Source organism: Aulonocara sp. 'chitande type north' Nkhata Bay, linkage group LG19 (genome assembly GCF_057382095.1).
Source record: "Aulonocara sp. 'chitande type north' Nkhata Bay isolate Kocher_YH1m ecotype deep benthic linkage group LG19, A_spYH_male_GT1.1, whole genome shotgun sequence".
In the NCBI taxonomy this organism is placed as follows: domain Eukaryota; kingdom Metazoa; phylum Chordata; class Actinopteri; order Cichliformes; family Cichlidae; genus Aulonocara; species Aulonocara sp. 'chitande type north' Nkhata Bay.
In genome coordinates, this window is record NC_141362.1 from 28,626,790 (window position 1) to 28,645,481 (window position 18,692).

An 18,692-nucleotide genomic window follows, 5' to 3' on the forward strand; every position below is an offset into this window, starting at 1 on the left:
ACACAGTGCTGCTGTTTGCTGCAGCTGTCCAAAAATCACAGACAAAGTCAGGAATGTTTTTACCTCGTCTAGCTGCTCTGTGTGTGTGTGTGTGTGTGTGTGTACAGGTCACATGACAGCACAGCATTTTCTACCCACAGTTTGAACTGAGCAAGAAATAACAAATGTATTTATTCAACTTACAGACAATAAAAAAACAAACAGAAATCAGTGTAAAATTTAATAACTTTTATTGATGTTAACTTTTTAAAAAGTTATTAAAAAGAAAACCCCAACAGAAAAACCCCTCTGAGCAAGCACTTGGCGACAGTGGGGAAGAAAAACTCCCTTTTAAGAGGGAGAAACTTCCGGCAGAACCAGGCTCAGTGAGGGGACAGCCATCTGCCGCGACCGTTCCAAGGGGTTATCACAATTTTTTTCTACAATGCATCAACCTTGTTTTGTCTCCTGGTGAAACAAAACAGTCGGCCTATAGATGAGAAAAACCGGCGTATGCAACTTGGCTTCTTCGAAAGTTTGGCTGCCTCTTCTATGAAAATTTTAACAATCGTATTGTCGACTGTTGGTTCATTTAATTCCATGTTTTGCAGAACTACTTCTGCCTCTTGCCACTGTTTACACAGGGCTTTGAAAATCACCTTCTCAAAGTTTTTGAACTTCCTTAAGGGGATTTGATCAATTTCATCCCTGATTTTAGCCCAGATTTTTTCGCTAAGCCTCTTGTAGATGGTTAAAACTCTTTCTGGACTTATGACTTTACCTGATTTTTTTATAACCCGCTTAACTAGTTCTTCCATACATGTTTCCACAAAAAATCGGTATTTTTCTTTGTTTTGAGACAATTCATCCTTTGCTACCAAAGGGTGTTTTTTGAATTGATTTTGCATGCTGGCTTCATGTTGAGCAGAGGATTTCTTTGGGGTTACATCATTTTCCAAAGAGGTTCCTGCTTTATCTACAGCCTGCGTGGTGTCACGGTTTTTCTTGTCTATTGGAGTTCTGGGCTCGTCAGATGTATCAATGATATTTGTGGCAACATTTTCTGCTGTGTTGTTCACGTTGACTGTTGTTTTCTGTTGTTCAGGAGCTGTCTGTGTCTCCTTTGAGGCCACTGTTGTTGTGATGTTTTCTGTGATGTTGATCAAATCCCTTGTTTTCTGTAGAATCACAGCCTTAATGTGATCTGCCAGCGATGCATTATCCTCTGAGTTTTCAGGTGTTTCCATGGTATTTTGGATATTAGTGATAAGTGTGGCACCAGCGGAATTTTCTGCTGTGCTGTTCACGTTGACTGTTGCTTTCTGTAAAATAACAACTGGCACACAGATTAGATTTCCCATGATGCGGTCACCTGTGTTAGAGGTCTGTGCAAGTTCAGGAGCTGTTTCTGTCTCCTCTAAGGCCACTGTTGTTGTGCTATTTTCTGGGATGTTTAACAAATCCATTGCTTTCTGTAGAATCACAGCCTTAATTTGATCTGCCAGCGATGCATAATCCTCTGAGTTTTCAGTTGTTTCCGTGGTATTTTGGATATTAGTGATAAATGTGACATCAGCGGAATTTTCTGCTGTGCTGTGCAAGTTGGCTGTTGTTTCCTGTGAAATATGAGCTGGCATTTCCGTGTTGCGGTCAACTGTGTTAGAGGTCTGTGCAAGTTCAGGAGCTGTCTGTGTCTGCTTTAAGGCCACTGTTGTTGTGCTAGTGACAGCAGTGTCCTGGCAAAACCTCAGTTCTGCACCTGCTGACAGTGAGCATAGGGCAATGACATTATCTACAAAATTACATAGCCTTCCTATGGTGGCATTTTCGGCGTAATCAGACCGCAACTGTTGCCACTGCTCATGTGTAACATTATTTAGCAATTCCTCTAGCAGTGGCCTAACATCATTTGCAGGAGTGGAATGACTCCTGACATTGTCTGGATTGCTCCTAGCTGTGTTGTTGTCCATTTTGCTTCAATATCTATTTGTTTGCTGTTAATGTCTTCTCTCTGTTTGTTAAAGCGAGCGTTAGAAAAAACAGAGTTGCAGAGGGCTATTTATAGGTTTTTGTCTGTATGACGTCTTTGAAGCCCCGCCCACTTCAAGTGTGACGTCTTTGAAGCCTTTGATCTAAGCCCCGCCCACTTCGAGCAAAAAAAGAATGCGCTCGGAGAGTGTGGTTTGTTTGTCTCTCTCTCTCTCTCTCTCTCTCTCTCTCTCTCTCTCTCTCCCCCCCCAAGCTTCATCACAGCCTCCCATAATAATAACTTTAGTAATGGTAGCAGTTAAAATATTGTCTGGTTTCATTTGGAACAACGATAGTTGTTTCGTTTATCGTTGATTGTTGATCTATTACAGTCGACCAGGTGACAACAATCACGTTGAAAAATCATTTATTTATAGTTGGCCGGAAACTAAAGCTGCTGTCACTTGGACTATTCCGTAGCACCCACCCGAGTAGTCGTCCTCGTCCCTGCACTGCACGTCGATCTCAGGTAAGAATGTATTTATTTAGTCATTGTTTGAATGCTGAATTTGGAAAAACAGTCAAGATTGCTTGATATTTATAGTCTATTAAAATGTATATTATAGTATATTTAAAATGTGGGGAAAATTTCTCAATAGAAATGTCTAAAATATCATAATTTGGTTCCCAAGTATAAATAACATTTAAAGCTATCTTGGACAGAAGGAAAAGAGTATGTATTTCTTAGAAAACGTGAAATCTGCACAAACATAACATTTTCATGTCATAATGTTTTTTCTGTTATAAAGCTATATTAGCAAAGGTGCTGTAAAGTTGTTAGCAGTGTGTCAGCTTGGTGACCTGCCACAGAGTACCTTTGTGACGTCATTCGCTATGCTCCAGATCGGATGGGTGGTGCAGGACGCCCGACGACTCTCATCTATATACAATTCCCAGCAGCAGACAACTCCAACATTCTGTATTTAATATTTGAATATATATTTTTTTAATTTTCTGTCTGTGTGCCAAGGTGAGCTATGCACCTGTTTATTGTTACCTGCTGTGTCTCATGTTAAGAAAACATGTATGGTCAAAATAAAAACACTAGCTTTTAGTGTACAGGATGGATGTGAATGTTAGTGAACAAAACAGGCCTGCTGTATATCAGATGATGTGTATATTCTTAATGTTTTTATGCTTACAAAACTCTACTCAAGTTTCTTTTAAAGTTTTTGCTTGCATTTCCTACACAAATGTCAAAATAATAAAAAATCTTTGTGCACTGATACATGGTCTCACATTTTTATCTATTCAGCTGCTGTGTGATGCACACCAGTGGTCCTCACTGCGCAATGTTAAAAGAAAGGCTTCATTTTTATCAGCTGGTTTTCACATAGGCCAAACATCTCTAAGGATGTTTCTCCATTGTCTATAAATACATGTCAACAACATGTAGCAACAACTACTACTGATTCATACATGTCCATCACTTTGGATGAGTGCATGTTTTTTTGCACACTGTCATCCTGTGCACTGTCCCAGCATGATTAGACCTTAGCGATGAACCTTGTTGCCAAAAAGCAAAGCCAGTGGGAGCAACATCTTCCAGAGCTAAAGCTCCGTTCACCAGCACTACTGGTGAGCCTTGTCTATAACAATGCCATGTTTACATCACATACCAAATGTAGTCATTTTTTTTAAATTAACAGAATGATATATAGGATGTGATACTGATTACATAGTACTGATCCTCACCTGAGTACATTTTGTTTTATAATTTCCCTGAGGTCCAGAACATCTCCATCATAATGATCATATCTTGTTTGGGGATGCTGCCCTGCCACACAGTTTGTAGGCCTCAAAAACCTGTTGATCTCAGTACACCTGCAGATTCAAGGAGACATACTTTTACAGGTGACAGTATGTACTAAAGTATATGTAATTTAAACTTTTTTCATAACATTATGAAGTTGTGTGATATGCGAGTGAGAGATTATGACAAACATCCAGAAAAGTCTTGTGATCATGCAGTCATGTCTGAAACTTCTCCCACACCGAGTGCAAGACAGGGTGGAAAAACCCTTTAATTCATAGTGTTCTTGTTGCAGTGAAACGCTAAAAGATTTAAAACAAAAAATAAGGGCACATAAAGTGACACTGCTTGCTTTTTGCAAACTACTTTCACAAAAAGCCCATTATGGATTATGCTCAAGTACACTGTTGTGTAAAATTTACTTTAGTAAATTTACTTGTTTCATGCTTGGTCATGCAAGTTCTGTAAGTGAGTGAAAATAATTCCACAATTTTTTTTAGACATTTTTAGACACTCTAAGCTTTTTGAAAAAGAAAATGATCAAATTGTAACACAGAGTGTGGTCAGACTGCTTTTGTTACACACAAATACCTGTACACGTTTGTAAATCTTAGTTTACGCTAAGAGATCAGAGGAGAAGGGTGGAGTGCCCACTCCAGGTCAGGGATGAGTTCCTCCTCCAAGTGGAAGAGTTTAAGTATCTCAGGGTCTTGTTCACGAGTGATGGGAGAAGGGAGCAGGAGATCGACAGACAGATTGGTGCTCTCAATTTACTGGTCAATCTATGTCCCTACCCTCACCTGTGGTCACGAGCTGTGGGTAGTGACTGAAAGAACAAGACTGCAGATACAAATGGCTAATATGAGCTTCCTCAGAAGCGTGGATGGCCTCTCCCTTAGAGGGGAGGCCAAGTGGCTTCTTTCCACATGGAAAGAAGCCACTTGAGGTGGTTCGGGCATCTGAGAAGAACACCTCCTGGGGTGAGGTGATCCGGGCATGTCCCACTGAGAGGAGGCCCCCGTGCCTTGGTGTTCCCCCAAACAAGCTGAAGGAGGTGGGTGGGGAGAGGGAGGTCTGGGCTTCTTTGCTTGGGCTGCTGCCCCCGTGATCCGCGATCCAGTAGAGTTGAGTATGTGGGTTACGCCCATTAAAAACTTGCCAGATTTTCTAATACAATACCAAACAGCACATTCTGCTATTCACTCTTGCTTTGAGCTTTGATACCCAGGTGCTCCAGTCATGTTCCTGATTGATACAAGTTTGATTTACTGAATACTAGCTAAGCAATCTAAGCAATCTACAGAATCTACAGAATCAACAAATTTCTTCCAGTCAGCGAATGCTGCATATAATTTTATTTTTTGCTTGTTGCAACGTGCATAAAATTAAAAGGTTAAAACTAATGAAACTAGTTTTGAATTTTTTTTTTCAGTTGATTCAATTTTATATCATGAAATATGCAGAAAAAATAGAATTGGGCTGAAAGGTCTAATGCTTCATAACGTATTCAGGTTGTGTATCATATTTTTTAAAAGTAACTAAGTAAGAAAGTAACAAATTACTTACAAAAATAAGCAATCAGTAAAGTAATGGGATTAATTTCTTGGAGAAGTAATCAGTAATTAGTAAATAATTACTATTTTCAAGTAACTTGACCAACACAGGGTATTACCGTATGAAGTGGCAGATGTTAAAGAAACTGTTCGGCTACATGTCCAGTAGGTGGTGCAGACGACTGTCAGGATCCACTAATTCACCACAGTCAGAGTCTTTTGGATTACCTCTGCATCAGCTGAAGGAGTTAGTTTATTTAGTTTTTTGGTTATGTCATAGAATAAAAAGGCCCACATTTTGGAAGGATTTAAGCCCATAAATAAACAGCAGAAATATCCATGTATAGAAAACCTTTTTCTATTAGAAAAAATTCTAATAATGTATAGATACATATCAATACTCAATAACTCATTGTTCCACTTACAATAGCTGTAAGTGCAGCTTACCATGACTTGAGTGTTATCTCACACATCAACCACGGTAAAGCGTGTTATAGACAAGCCAGCCCACTGTGACCATTTCATGCTTTGCCTCTTTCAAAGTGTGAAATATACATGCATGCAAAAATTGCAGTAAGCTGTGGTTACAGCAGAGGGAGACATTTTATTTCAAGCCAAAGTGAAAAGAACCACAGGAAAGCATTTAAAAATGAAATTATTAACACATTTACAATTAAATATACATCAGCTGCCTAGCACTGCTCTGCTCACTACTGTGATATGGAGTTGCACACAAGTGTTTCTGTTTGCAACACTTTGCAAGATGTTGAAAGAGATGGAAGGAAAGATCTTACTGTGAACTAGCTCCGGCCTTGAGTTGAATTATTTCTTCAAGAAGTCACTTGGATGAGTGACGAAATGTTTCTCCCACACATAGGGTTTTAGATAGCACCTCCTCTCCTGACTTAGCTTGTTTTTGTTTGTTATTTTGGCCTGTGTTCACCAGGGAGTTAAGTTTTCAGTGGAGACAAATAAACCACCGTTCACTTAATAAATAGTTTTTTCTTCCCAAACCGTCACTTCCTTTTTAACCCTTATGCTACGTTCCTGTACCCCTAGACTGGGGCGTAACACATCTGAAATGAAAAGCCTGTAAACGTGTGTTCCAGCCTCCTGACTTTGCTGGCACTCGGTCTTCATACTCGACTCCAGATCTGGACTTGTGTTGAACTCGACTGAGGTGGTCTGATCAGACACAGCGCTGCTGTTTGCTGCAGCTGTCCAAAAATCACAGACAAAGTCAGGAATGTTTTTACCTCGTCTAGCTGCTCTGTGTGTGTGTCTGTGTGTGTGTGTGTGTGTGTGTGTACAGGTCACATGACAGCACAGCATTTTCTACCCACAGTTTGAACTGAGCAAGAAATAACAAATGTATTTATTCAACTTACAGACAATAAAAAAAACAAACAGAAATCAGTGTAAAATTTAATAACTTTTATTGATGTTAACTTTTTTAAAAGTTATTAAAAAGAAAACCCCAACAGAAAAACCCCTCTGAGCAAGCACTTGGCGACAGTGGGGAAGAAAAACTCCCTTTTAAGAGGGAGAAACTTCCGGCAGAACCAGGCTCAGTGAGGGGACAGCCATCTGCCGCGACCGTTCCAAGGGGTTATCACAATTTTTTTCTACAATGCATCAACCTTGTTTTGTCTCCTGGTGAAACAAAACAGTCGGCCTATAGATGAGAAAAACCGACGTATGCAACTTGGCTTCTTCGAAAGTTTGGCTGCCTCTTCTATGAAAATTTTAACAATCGTATTGTCGACTGTTGGTTCATTTAATTCCATGTTTTGCAGAACTACTTCTGCCTCTTGCCACTGTTTACACAGGGCTTTGAAAATCACCTTCTCAAAGTTTTTGAACTTCCTTAAGGGGATTTGATCAATTTCATCCCTGATTTTAGCCCAGATTTTTTCACTAAGCCTCTTGTAGATGGTTAAAACGCTTTCTGGACTTATGACTTTACCTGATTTTTTTATAACCCGCTTAACTAGTTCTTCCATACATGTTTCCACAAAAAATCGGTATTTTTCTTTGTTTTGAGACAATTCATCCTTTGCTACCAAAGGGTGTTTTTTGAATTGATTTTGCATGCTGGCTTCATGTTGAGCCGAGGATTTCTTTGGGGTTACATCATTTTCCAAAGAGGTTCCTGCTTTATCTACAGCCTGCGTGGTGTCACGGTTTTTCTTGTCTATTGGAGTTCTGGGCTCGTCAGATGTATCAATGATATTTGTGGCAACATTTTCTGCTGTGTTGTTCACGTTGACTGTTGTTTTCTGTTGTTCAGGAGCTGTCTGTGTCTCCTTTGAGGCCACTGTTGTTGTGATGTTTTCTGTGATGTTGATCAAATCCCTTGTTTTCTGTAGAATCACAGCCTTAATGTGATCTGCCAGCGATGCATTATCCTCTGAGTTTTCAGGTGTTTCCATGGTATTTTGGATATTAGTGATAAGTGTGGCACCAGCGGAATTTTCTGCTGTGCTGTTCACGTTGACTGTTGCTTTCTGTAAAATAACAACTGGCACACAGATTAGATTTCCCATGATGCGGTCACCTGTGTTAGAGGTCTGTGCAAGTTCAGGAGCTGTTTCTGTCTCCTCTAAGGCCACTGTTGTTGTGCTATTTTCTGGGATGTTTAACAAATCCATTGCTTTCTGTAGAATCACAGCCTTAATTTGATCTGCCAGCGATGCATAATCCTCTGAGTTTTCAGTTGTTTCCGTGGTATTTTGGATATTAGTGATAAATGTGACATCAGCGGAATTTTCTGCTGTGCTGTGCAAGTTGGCTGTTGTTTCCTGTGAAATATGAGCTGGCATTTCCGTGTTGCGGTCAACTGTGTTAGAGGTCTGTGCAAGTTCAGGAGCTGTCTGTGTCTGCTTTAAGGCCACTGTTGTTGTGCTAGTGACAGCAGTGTCCTGGCAAAACCTCAGTTCTGCACCTGCTGACAGTGAGCATAGGGCAATGACATTATCTACAAAATTACATAGCCTTCCTATGGTGGCATTTTCGGCGTAATCAGACCGCAACTGTTGCCACTGCTCATGTGTAACATTATTTAGCAATTCCTCTAGCAGTGGCCTAACATCATTTGCAGGAGTGGAATGACTCCTGACATTGTCTGGATTGCTCCTAGCTGTGTTGTTGTCCATTTTGCTTCAATATCTATTTGTTTGCTGTTAATGTCTTCTCTCTGTTTGTTAAAGCGAGCGTTAGAAAAAACAGAGTTGCAGAGGGCTATTTATAGGTTTTTGTCTGTATGACGTCTTTGAAGCCCCGCCCACTTCAAGTGTGACGTCTTTGAAGCCTTTGATCTAAGCCCCGCCCACTTCGAGCAAAAAAAGAATGCGCTCGGAGAGTGTGGTTTGTTTGTCTCTCTCTCTCTCTCTCTCTCTCTCCCCCCCCCCCCCCCCCCCCCAAGCTTCATCACAGCCTCCCATAATAATAACTTTAGTAATGGTAGCAGTTAAAATATTGTCTGGTTTCATTTGGAACAACGATAGTTGTTTCGTTTATCGTTGATTGTTGATCTATTACAGTCGACCAGGTGACAACAATCACGTTGAAAAATCATTTATTTATAGTTGGCCGGAAACTAAAGCTGCTGTCACTTGGACTATTCCGTAGCACCCACCCGAGTAGTCGTCCTCGTCCCTGCACTGCACGTCGATCTCAGGTAAGAATGTATTTATTTAGTCATTGTTTGAATGCTGAATTTGGAAAAACAGTCAAGATTGCTTGATATTTATAGTCTATTAAAATGTATATTATAGTATATTTAAAATGTGGGGAAAATTTCTCAATAGAAATGTCTAAAATATCATAATTTGGTTCCCAAGTATAAATAACATTTAAAGCTATCTTGGACAGAAGGAAAAGAGTATGTATTTCTTAGAAAACGCGAAATCTGCACAAACATACCATTTTCATGTCATAATGTTCTTTCTGTTATAAAGCTATATTAGCAAAGGTGCTGTAAAGTTGTTAGCAGTGTGTCAGCTTGGTGACCTGCCACAGAGTACCTTTGTGACGTCATTCGCTATGCTCCAGATCGGATGGGTGGTGCAGGACGCCCGACGACTCTCATCTATATACAATTCCCAGCAGCAGACAACTCCAACATTCTGTATTTAATATTTGAATATATATTTTTTAATTTTCTGTCTGTGTGCCAAGGTGAGCTATGCACCTGTTTATTGTTACCTGCTGTGTCTCATGTTAAGAAAACATGTATGGTCAAAATAAAAACACTAGCTTTTAGTGTACAGGATGGATGTGAATGTTAGTGAACAAAACAGGCCTGCTGTATATCAGATGATGTGTATATTCTTAATGTTTTTATGCTTACAAAGCTCTACTCAAGTTTCTTTTAAAGTTTTTGCTTGCATTTCCTACACAAATGTCAAAATAATAAAAAATCTTTGTGCACTGATACATGGTCTCACATTTTTATCTATTCAGCTGCTGTGTGATGCACACCAGTGGTCCTCACTGCGCAATGTTAAAAGAAAGGCTTCATTTTTATCAGCTGGTTTTCACATAGGCCAAACATCTCTAAGGATATTTCTCCATTGTCTATAAATACATGTCAACAACATGTAGCAACAACTACTACTGATTCATACATGTCCATCACTTTGGATGAGTGCATGTTTTTTTGCACACTGTCATCCTGTGCACTGTCCCAGCATGATTAGACCTTAGTGATGAACCTTGTTGCCAAAAAGCAAAGCCAGTGGGAGCAACATCTTCCAGAGCTAAAGCTCCGTTCACCAGCACTACTGGTGAGCCTTGTCTATAACAATGCCATGTTTACATCACATACCAAATGTAGTCATTTTTTTTAAATTAACAGAATGATATATAGGATGTGATACTGATTACATAGTACTGATCCTCACCTGAGTACATTTTGTTTTATAATTTCCCTGAGGTCCAGAACATCTCCATCATAATGATCATATCTTGTTTGGGGATGCTGCCCTGCCACACAGTTTGTAGGCCTCAAAAACCTGTTGATCTCAGTACACCTGCAGATTCAAGGAGACATACTTTTACAGGTGACAGTATGTACTAAAGTATATGTAATTTAAACTTTTTTCATAACATTATGAAGTTGTGTGATATGCGAGTGAGAGATTATGACAAACATCCAGAAAAGTCTTGTGATCATGCAGTCATGTCTGAAACTTCTCCCACACCGAGTGCAAGACAGGGTGGAAAAACCCTTTAATTCATAGTGTTCTTGTTGCAGTGAAACGCTAAAAGATTTAAAACAAAAAATAAGGGCACATAAAGTGACACTGCTTGCTTTTTGCAAACTACTTTCACAAAAAGCCCATTATGGATTATGCTCAAGTACACTGTTGTGTAAAATTTACTTTAGTAAATTTACTTGTTTCATGCTTGGTCATGCAAGTTCTGTAAGTGAGTGAAAATAATTCCACAATTTTTTTTAGACATTTTTAGACACTCTAAGCTTTTTGAAAAAGAAAATGATCAAATTGTAACACAGAGTGTGGTCAGACTGCTTTTGTTACACACAAATACCTGTACACGTTTGTAAATCTTAGTTTACGCTAAGAGATCAGAGGAGAAGGGTGGAGTGCCCACTCCAGGTCAGGGATGAGTTCCTCCTCCAAGTGGAAGAGTTTAAGTATCTCAGGGTCTTGTTCACGAGTGATGGGAGAAGGGAGCAGGAGATCGACAGACAGATTGGTGCTCTCAATTTACTGGTCAATCTACGTCCCTACCCTCACCTGTGGTCACAAGCTGTGGGTAGTGACTGAAAGAACAAGACTGCAGATACAAATGGCTAATATGAGCTTCCTCAGAAGCGTGGATGGCCTCTCCCTTAGAGGGGAGGCCAAGTGGCTTCTTTCCACATGGAAAGAAGCCACTTGAGGTGGTTCGGGCATCTGAGAAGAACACCTCCTGGGGTGAGGTGATCCGGGCATGTCCCACTGAGAGGAGGCCCCCGTGCCTTGGTGTTCCCCCAAACAAGCTGAAGGAGGTGGGTGGGGAGAGGGAGGTCTGGGCTTCTTTGCTTGGGCTGCTGCCCCCGTGATCCGCGATCCAGTAGAGTTGAGTATGTGGGTTACGCCCATTAAAAACTTGCCAGATTTTCTAATACAATACCAAACAGCACATTCTGCTATTCACTCTTGCTTTGAGCTTTGATACCCAGGTGCTCCAGTCATGTTCCTGATTGATACAAGTTTGATTTACTGAATACTAGCTAAGCAATCTAAGCAATCTACAGAATCTACAGAATCAACAAATTTCTTCCAGTCAGCGAATGCTGCATATAATTTTATTTTTTGCTTGTTGCAACGTGCATAAAATTAAAAGGTTAAAACTAATGAAACTAGTTTTGAATTTTTTTTTTCAGTTGATTCAATTTTATATCATGAAATATGCAGAAAAAATAGAATTGGGCTGAAAGGTCTAATGCTTCATAACGTATTCAGGTTGTGTATCATATTTTTTAAAAGTAACTAAGTAAGAAAGTAACAAATTACTTACAAAAATAAGCAATCAGTAAAGTAATGGGATTAATTTCTTGGAGAAGTAATCAGTAATTAGTAAATAATTACTATTTTCAAGTAACTTGACCAACACAGGGTATTACCGTATGAAGTGGCAGATGTTAAAGAAACTGTTCGGCTACATGTCCAGTAGGTGGTGCAGACGACTGTCAGGATCCACTAATTCACCACAGTCAGAGTCTTTTGGATTACCTCTGCATCAGCTGAAGGAGTTAGTTTATTTAGTTTTTTGGTTATGTCATAGAATAAAAAGGCCCACATTTTGGAAGGATTTAAGCCCATAAATAAACAGCAGAAATATCCATGTATAGAAAACCTTTTTCTATTAGAAAAAATTCTAATAATGTATAGATACATATCAATACTCAATAACTCATTGTTCCACTTACAATAGCTGTAAGTGCAGCTTACCATGACTTGAGTGTTATCTCACACATCAACCACGGTAAAGCGTGTTATAGACAAGCCAGCCCACTGTGACCATTTCATGCTTTGCCTCTTTCAAAGTGTGAAATATACATGCATGCAAAAATTGCAGTAAGCTGTGGTTACAGCAGAGGGAGACATTTTATTTCAAGCCAAAGTGAAAAGAACCACAGGAAAGCATTTAAAAATGAAATTATTAACACATTTACAATTAAATATACATCAGCTGCCTAGCACTGCTCTGCTCACTACTGTGATATGGAGTTGCACACAAGTGTTTCTGTTTGCAACACTTTGCAAGATGTTGAAAGAGATGGAAGGAAAGATCTTACTGTGAACTAGCTCCGGCCTTGAGTTGAATTATTTCTTCAAGAAGTCACTTGGATGAGTGACGAAATGTTTCTCCCACACATAGGGTTTTAGATAGCACCTCCTCTCCTGACTTAGCTTGTTTTTGTTTGTTATTTTGGCCTGTGTTCACCAGGGAGTTAAGTTTTCAGTGGAGACAAATAAACCACCGTTCACTTAATAAATTGTTTTTTCTTCCCAAACCGTCACTTCCTTTTTAACCCTTATGCTACGTTCCTGTACCCCTAGACTGGGGCGTAACACATCTGAAATGAAAAGCCTGTAAACGTGTGTTCCAGCCTCCTGACTTTGCTGGCACTCGGTCTTCATACTCGACTCCAGATCTGGACTTGTGTTGAACTCGACTGAGGTGGTCTGATCAGACACAGCGCTGCTGTTTGCTGCAGCTGTCCAAAAATCACAGACAAAGTCAGGAATGTTTTTACCTCGTCTAGCTGCTCTGTGTGTGTGTGTGTGTGTGTGTGTGTGTGTGTGTGTGTGTGTGTGTGTGTACAGGTCACATGACAGCACAGCATTTTCTACCCACAGTTTGAACTGAGCAAGAAATAACAAATGTATTTATTCAACTTACAGACAATAAAAAAACAAACAGAAATCAGTGTAAAATTTAATAACTTTTATTGATGTTAACTTTTTAAAAAGTTATTAAAAAGAAAACCCCAACAGAAAAACCCCTCTGAGCAAGCACTTGGCGACAGTGGGGAAGAAAAACTCCCTTTTAAGAGGGAGAAACTTCCGGCAGAACCAGGCTCAGTGAGGGGACAGCCATCTGCCGCGACCGTTCCAAGGGGTTATCACAATTTTTTTCTACAATGCATCAACCTTGTTTTGTCTCCTGGTGAAACAAAACAGTCGGCCTATAGATGAGAAAAACCGACGTATGCAACTTGGCTTCTTCGAAAGTTTGGCTGCCTCTTCTATGAAAATTTTAACAATCGTATTGTCGACTGTTGGTTCATTTAATTCCATGTTTTGCAGAACTACTTCTGCCTCTTGCCACTGTTTACACAGGGCTTTGAAAATCACCTTCTCAAAGTTTTTGAACTTCCTTAAGGGGATTTGATCAATTTCATCCCTGATTTTAGCCCAGATTTTTTCGCTAAGCCTCTTGTAGATGGTTAAAACTCTTTCTGGACTTATGACTTTACCTGATTTTTTTATAACCCGCTTAACTAGTTCTTCCATACATGTTTCCACAAAAAATCGGTATTTTTCTTTGTTTTGAGACAATTCATCCTTTGCTACCAAAGGGTGTTTTTTGAATTGATTTTGCATGCTGGCTTCATGTTGAGCCGAGGATTTCTTTGGGGTTACATCATTTTCCAAAGAGGTTCCTGCTTTATCTACAGCCTGCGTGGTGTCACGGTTTTTCTTGTCTATTGGAGTTCTGGGCTCGTCAGATGTATCAATGATATTTGTGGCAACATTTTCTGCTGTGTTGTTCACGTTGACTGTTGTTTTCTGTTGTTCAGGAGCTGTCTGTGTCTCCTTTGAGGCCACTGTTGTTGTGATGTTTTCTGTGATGTTGATCAAATCCCTTGTTTTCTGTAGAATCACAGCCTTAATGTGATCTGCCAGCGATGCATTATCCTCTGAGTTTTCAGGTGTTTCCATGGTATTTTGGATATTAGTGATAAGTGTGGCACCAGCGGAATTTTCTGCTGTGCTGTTCACGTTGACTGTTGCTTTCTGTAAAATAACAACTGGCACACAGATTAGATTTCCCATGATGCGGTCACCTGTGTTAGAGGTCTGTGCAAGTTCAGGAGCTGTTTCTGTCTCCTCTAAGGCCACTGTTGTTGTGCTATTTTCTGGGATGTTTAACAAATCCATTGCTTTCTGTAGAATCACAGCCTTAATTTGATCTGCCAGCGATGCATAATCCTCTGAGTTTTCAGTTGTTTCCGTGGTATTTTGGATATTAGTGATAAATGTGACATCAGCGGAATTTTCTGCTGTGCTGTGCAAGTTGGCTGTTGTTTCCTGTGAAATATGAGCTGGCATTTCCGTGTTGCGGTCAACTGTGTTAGAGGTCTGTGCAAGTTCAGGAGCTGTCTGTGTCTGCTTTAAGGCCACTGTTGTTGTGCTAGTGACAGCAGTGTCCTGGCAAAACCTCAGTTCTGCACCTGCTGACAGTGAGCATAGGGCAATGACATTATCTACAAAATTACATAGCCTTCCTATGGTGGCATTTTCGGCGTAATCAGACCGCAACTGTTGCCACTGCTCATGTGTAACATTATTTAGCAATTCCTCTAGCAGTGGCCTAACATCATTTGCAGGAGTGGAATGACTCCTGACATTGTCTGGATTGCTCCTAGCTGTGTTGTTGTCCATTTTGCTTCAATATCTATTTGTTTGCTGTTAATGTCTTCTCTCTGTTTGTTAAAGCGAGCGTTAGAAAAAACAGAGTTGCAGAGGGCTATTTATAGGTTTTTGTCTGTATGACGTCTTTGAAGCCCCGCCCACTTCAAGTGTGACGTCTTTGAAGCCTTTGATCTAAGCCCCGCCCACTTCGAGCAAAAAAAGAATGCGCTCGGAGAGTGTGGTTTGTTTGTCTCTCTCTCTCTCTCTCTCTCTCTCTCTCTCTCCCCCCCCCAAGCTTCATCACAGCCTCCCATAATAATAACTTTAGTAATGGTAGCAGTTAAAATATTGTCTGGTTTCATTTGGAACAACGATAGTTGTCTCGTTTATCGTTGATTGTTGATCTATTACAGTCGACCAGGTGACAACAATCACGTTGAAAAATCATTTATTTATAGTTGGCCGGAAACTAAAGCTGCTGTCACTTGGACTATTCCGTAGCACCCACCCGAGTAGTCGTCCTCGTCCCTGCACTGCACGTCGATCTCAGGTAAGAATGTATTTATTTAGTCATTGTTTGAATGCTGAATTTGGAAAAACAGTCAAGATTGCTTGATATTTATAGTCTATTAAAATGTATATTATAGTATATTTAAAATGTGGGGAAAATTTCTCAATAGAAATGTCTAAAATATCATAATTTGGTTCCCAAGTATAAATAACATTTAAAGCTATCTTGGACAGAAGGAAAAGAGTATGTATTTCTTAGAAAACGCGAAATCTGCACAAACATACCATTTTCATGTCATAATGTTCTTTCTGTTATAAAGCTATATTAGCAAAGGTGCTGTAAAGTTGTTAGCAGTGTGTCAGCTTGGTGACCTGCCACAGAGTACCTTTGTGACGTCATTCGCTATGCTCCAGATCGGATGGGTGGTGCAGGACGCCCGACGACTCTCATCTATATACAATTCCCAGCAGCAGACAACTCCAACATTCTGTATTTAATATTTGAATATATATTTTTTAATTTTCTGTCTGTGTGCCAAGGTGAGCTATGCACCTGTTTATTGTTACCTGCTGTGTCTCATGTTAAGAAAACATGTATGGTCAAAATAAAAACACTAGCTTTTAGTGTACAGGATGGATGTGAATGTTAGTGAACAAAACAGGCCTGCTGTATATCAGATGATGTGTATATTCTTAATGTTTTTATGCTTACAAAGCTCTACTCACGTTTCTTTTAAAGTTTTTGCTTGCATTTCCTACACAAATGTCAAAATAATAAAAAATCTTTGTGCACTGATACATGGTCTCACATTTTTATCTATTCAGCTGCTGTGTGATGCACACCAGTGGTCCTCACTGCGCAATGTTAAAAGAAAGGCTTCATTTTTATCAGCTGGTTTTCACATAGGCCAAACATCTCTAAGGATATTTCTCCATTGTCTATAAATACATGTCAACAACATGTAGCAACAACTACTACTGATTCATACATGTCCATCACTTTGGATGAGTGCATGTTTTTTTGCACACTGTCATCCTGTGCACTGTTCCAGCATGATTAGACCTTAGCGATGAACCTTGTTGCCAAAAAGCAAAGCCAGTGGGAGCAACATCTTCCAGAGCTAAAGCTCCGTTCACCAGCACTACTGGTGAGCCTTGTCTATAACAATGCCATGTTTACATCACATACCAAATGTAGTCATTTTTTTAAAATTAACAGAATGATATATAGGATGTGATACTGATTACATAGTACTGATCCTCACCTGAGTACATTTTGTTTTATAATTTCCCTGAGGTCCAGAACATCTCCATCATAATGATCATATCTTGTTTGGGGATGCTGCCCTGCCACACAGTTTGTAGGCCTCAAAAACCTGTTGATCTCAGTACACCTGCAGATTCAAGGAGACATACTTTTACAGGTGACAGTATGTACTAAAGTATATGTAATTTAAACTTTTTTCATAACATTATGAAGTTGTGTGATATGCGAGTGAGAGATTATGACAAACATCCAGAAAAGTCTTGTGATCATGCAGTCATGTCTGAAACTTCTCCCACACCGAGTGCAAGACAGGGTGGAAAAACCCTTTAATTCATAGTGTTCTTGTTGCAGTGAAACGCTAAAAGATTTAAAACAAAAAATAAGGGCACATAAAGTGACACTGCTTGCTTTTTGCAAACTACTTTCACAAAAAGCCCATTATGGATTATGCTCAAGTACACTGTTGTGTAAAATTTACTTTAGTAAATTTACTTGTTTCATGCTTGGTCATGCAAGTTCTGTAAGTGAGTGAAAATAATTCCACAATTTTTTTTAGACATTTTTAGACACTCTAAGCTTTTTGAAAAAGAAAATGATCAAATTGTAACACAGAGTGTGGTCAGACTGCTTTTGTTACACACAAATACCTGTACACGTTTGTAAATCTTAGTTTACGCTAAGAGATCAGAGGAGAAGGGTGGAGTGCCCACTCCAGGTCAGGGATGAGTTCCTCCTCCAAGTGGAAGAGTTTAAGTATCTCAGGGTCTTGTTCACGAGTGATGGGAGAAGGGAGCAGGAGATCGACAGACAGATTGGTGCTCTCAATTTACTGGTCAATCTACGTCCCTACCCTCACCTGTGGTCACGAGCTGTGGGTAGTGACTGAAAGAACAAGACTGCAGATACAAATGGCTAATATGAGCTTCCTCAGAAGCGTGGATGGCCTCTCCCTTAGAGGGGAGGCCAAGTGGCTTCTTTCCACATGGAAAGAAGCCACTTGAGGTGGTTCGGGCATCTGAGAAGAACACCTCCTGGGGTGAGGTGATCCGGGCATGTCCCACTGAGAGGAGGCCCCCGTGCCTTGGTGTTCCCCCAAACAAGCTGAAGGAGGTGGGTGGGGAGAGGGAGGTCTGGGCTTCTTTGCTTGGGCTGCTGCCCCCGTGATCCGCGATCCAGTAGAGTTGAGTATGTGGGTTACGCCCATTAAAAACTTGCCAGATTTTCTAATACAATACCAAACAGCACATTCTGCTATTCACTCTTGCTTTGAGCTTTGATACCCAGGTGCTCCAGTCATGTTCCTGATTGATACAAGTTTGATTTACTGAATACTAGCTAAGCAATCTAAGCAATCTACAGAATCTACAGAATCAACAAATTTCTTCCAGTCAGCGAATGCTGCATATAATTTTATTTTTTGCTTGTTGCAACGTGCATAAAATTAAAAGGTTAAAACTAATGAAACTAGTTTTGAATTTTTTTTTTCAGTTGATTCAATTTTATATCATGAAATATGCAGAAAAAATAGAATTGGGCTGAAAGGTCTAATGCTTCATAACGTATTCAGGTTGTGTATCATATTTTTTAAAAGTAACTAAGTAAGAAAGTAACAAATTACTTACAAAAATAAGCAATCAGTAAAGTAATGGGATTAATTTCTTGGAGAAGTAATCAGTAATTAGTAAATAATTACTATTTTCAAGTAACTTGACCAACACAGGGTATTACCGTATGAAGTGGCAGATGTTAAAGAAACTGTTCGGCTACATGTCCAGTAGGTGGTGCAGACGACTGTCAGGATCCACTAATTCACCACAGTCAGAGTCTTTTGGATTACCTCTGCATCAGCTGAAGGAGTTAGTTTATTTAGTTTTTTGGTTATGTCATAGAATAAAAAGGCCCACATTTTGGAAGGATTTAAGCCCATAAATAAACAGCAGAAATATCCA

At 39.8% G+C, this 18,692-nt stretch overlaps 3 protein-coding genes and 1 long non-coding RNA gene across 4 annotated transcripts; 1 reads left to right on the forward strand and 3 right to left on the reverse strand.

Moving 5' to 3' along the window:
• Window positions 1-211: 211 nt before the first annotated feature.
• LOC147307249 (uncharacterized) lies at window positions 212-2,163 on the reverse strand. Its single transcript, XM_086275410.1, has one exon. The coding sequence runs from the start codon at window positions 1,947-1,949 to the stop codon at window positions 420-422; it is 1,530 nt and encodes a 509-aa protein (XP_086131536.1). The 5' UTR covers window positions 1,950-2,163; the 3' UTR covers window positions 212-419.
• Window positions 2,164-6,732: 4,569 nt separating this feature from the next.
• LOC147307250 (uncharacterized) lies at window positions 6,733-8,672 on the reverse strand. The gene has a single exon (XM_086275430.1). The coding sequence runs from the start codon at window positions 8,466-8,468 to the stop codon at window positions 6,939-6,941; it is 1,530 nt and encodes a 509-aa protein (XP_086131556.1). The 5' UTR covers window positions 8,469-8,672; the 3' UTR covers window positions 6,733-6,938.
• Window positions 8,673-8,736: 64 nt separating this feature from the next.
• Window positions 8,737-9,750, forward strand: LOC147307251 (uncharacterized). Its single transcript, XR_015126386.1, has 2 exons — window positions 8,737-8,992; window positions 9,273-9,750. It is a non-coding gene; the product is annotated as an uncharacterized LOC147307251 (long non-coding RNA).
• A 3,508-nt stretch (window positions 9,751-13,258) lies between these two features.
• On the reverse strand, window positions 13,259-15,206 carry LOC147307252 (uncharacterized). Its single transcript, XM_086275313.1, has one exon. It carries the CDS (start codon window positions 14,994-14,996, stop codon window positions 13,467-13,469), a length of 1,530 nt encoding a protein of 509 aa, XP_086131439.1. The 5' UTR covers window positions 14,997-15,206; the 3' UTR covers window positions 13,259-13,466.
• Between the last annotated feature and the right edge of the window lie 3,486 nt (window positions 15,207-18,692).

What these genes read in the sequence shown, in the direction of transcription:
- LOC147307249 (XM_086275410.1), bottom strand. Translation starts at nt 1,949, where the DNA reads ATGGACAACAACACAGCTAGGAGCAATCCAGACAATGTCAGGAGTCAT.
- LOC147307252 (XM_086275313.1), bottom strand. Translation starts at nt 14,996, where the DNA reads ATGGACAACAACACAGCTAGGAGCAATCCAGACAATGTCAGGAGTCAT.
- LOC147307250 (XM_086275430.1), bottom strand. Translation starts at nt 8,468, where the DNA reads ATGGACAACAACACAGCTAGGAGCAATCCAGACAATGTCAGGAGTCAT.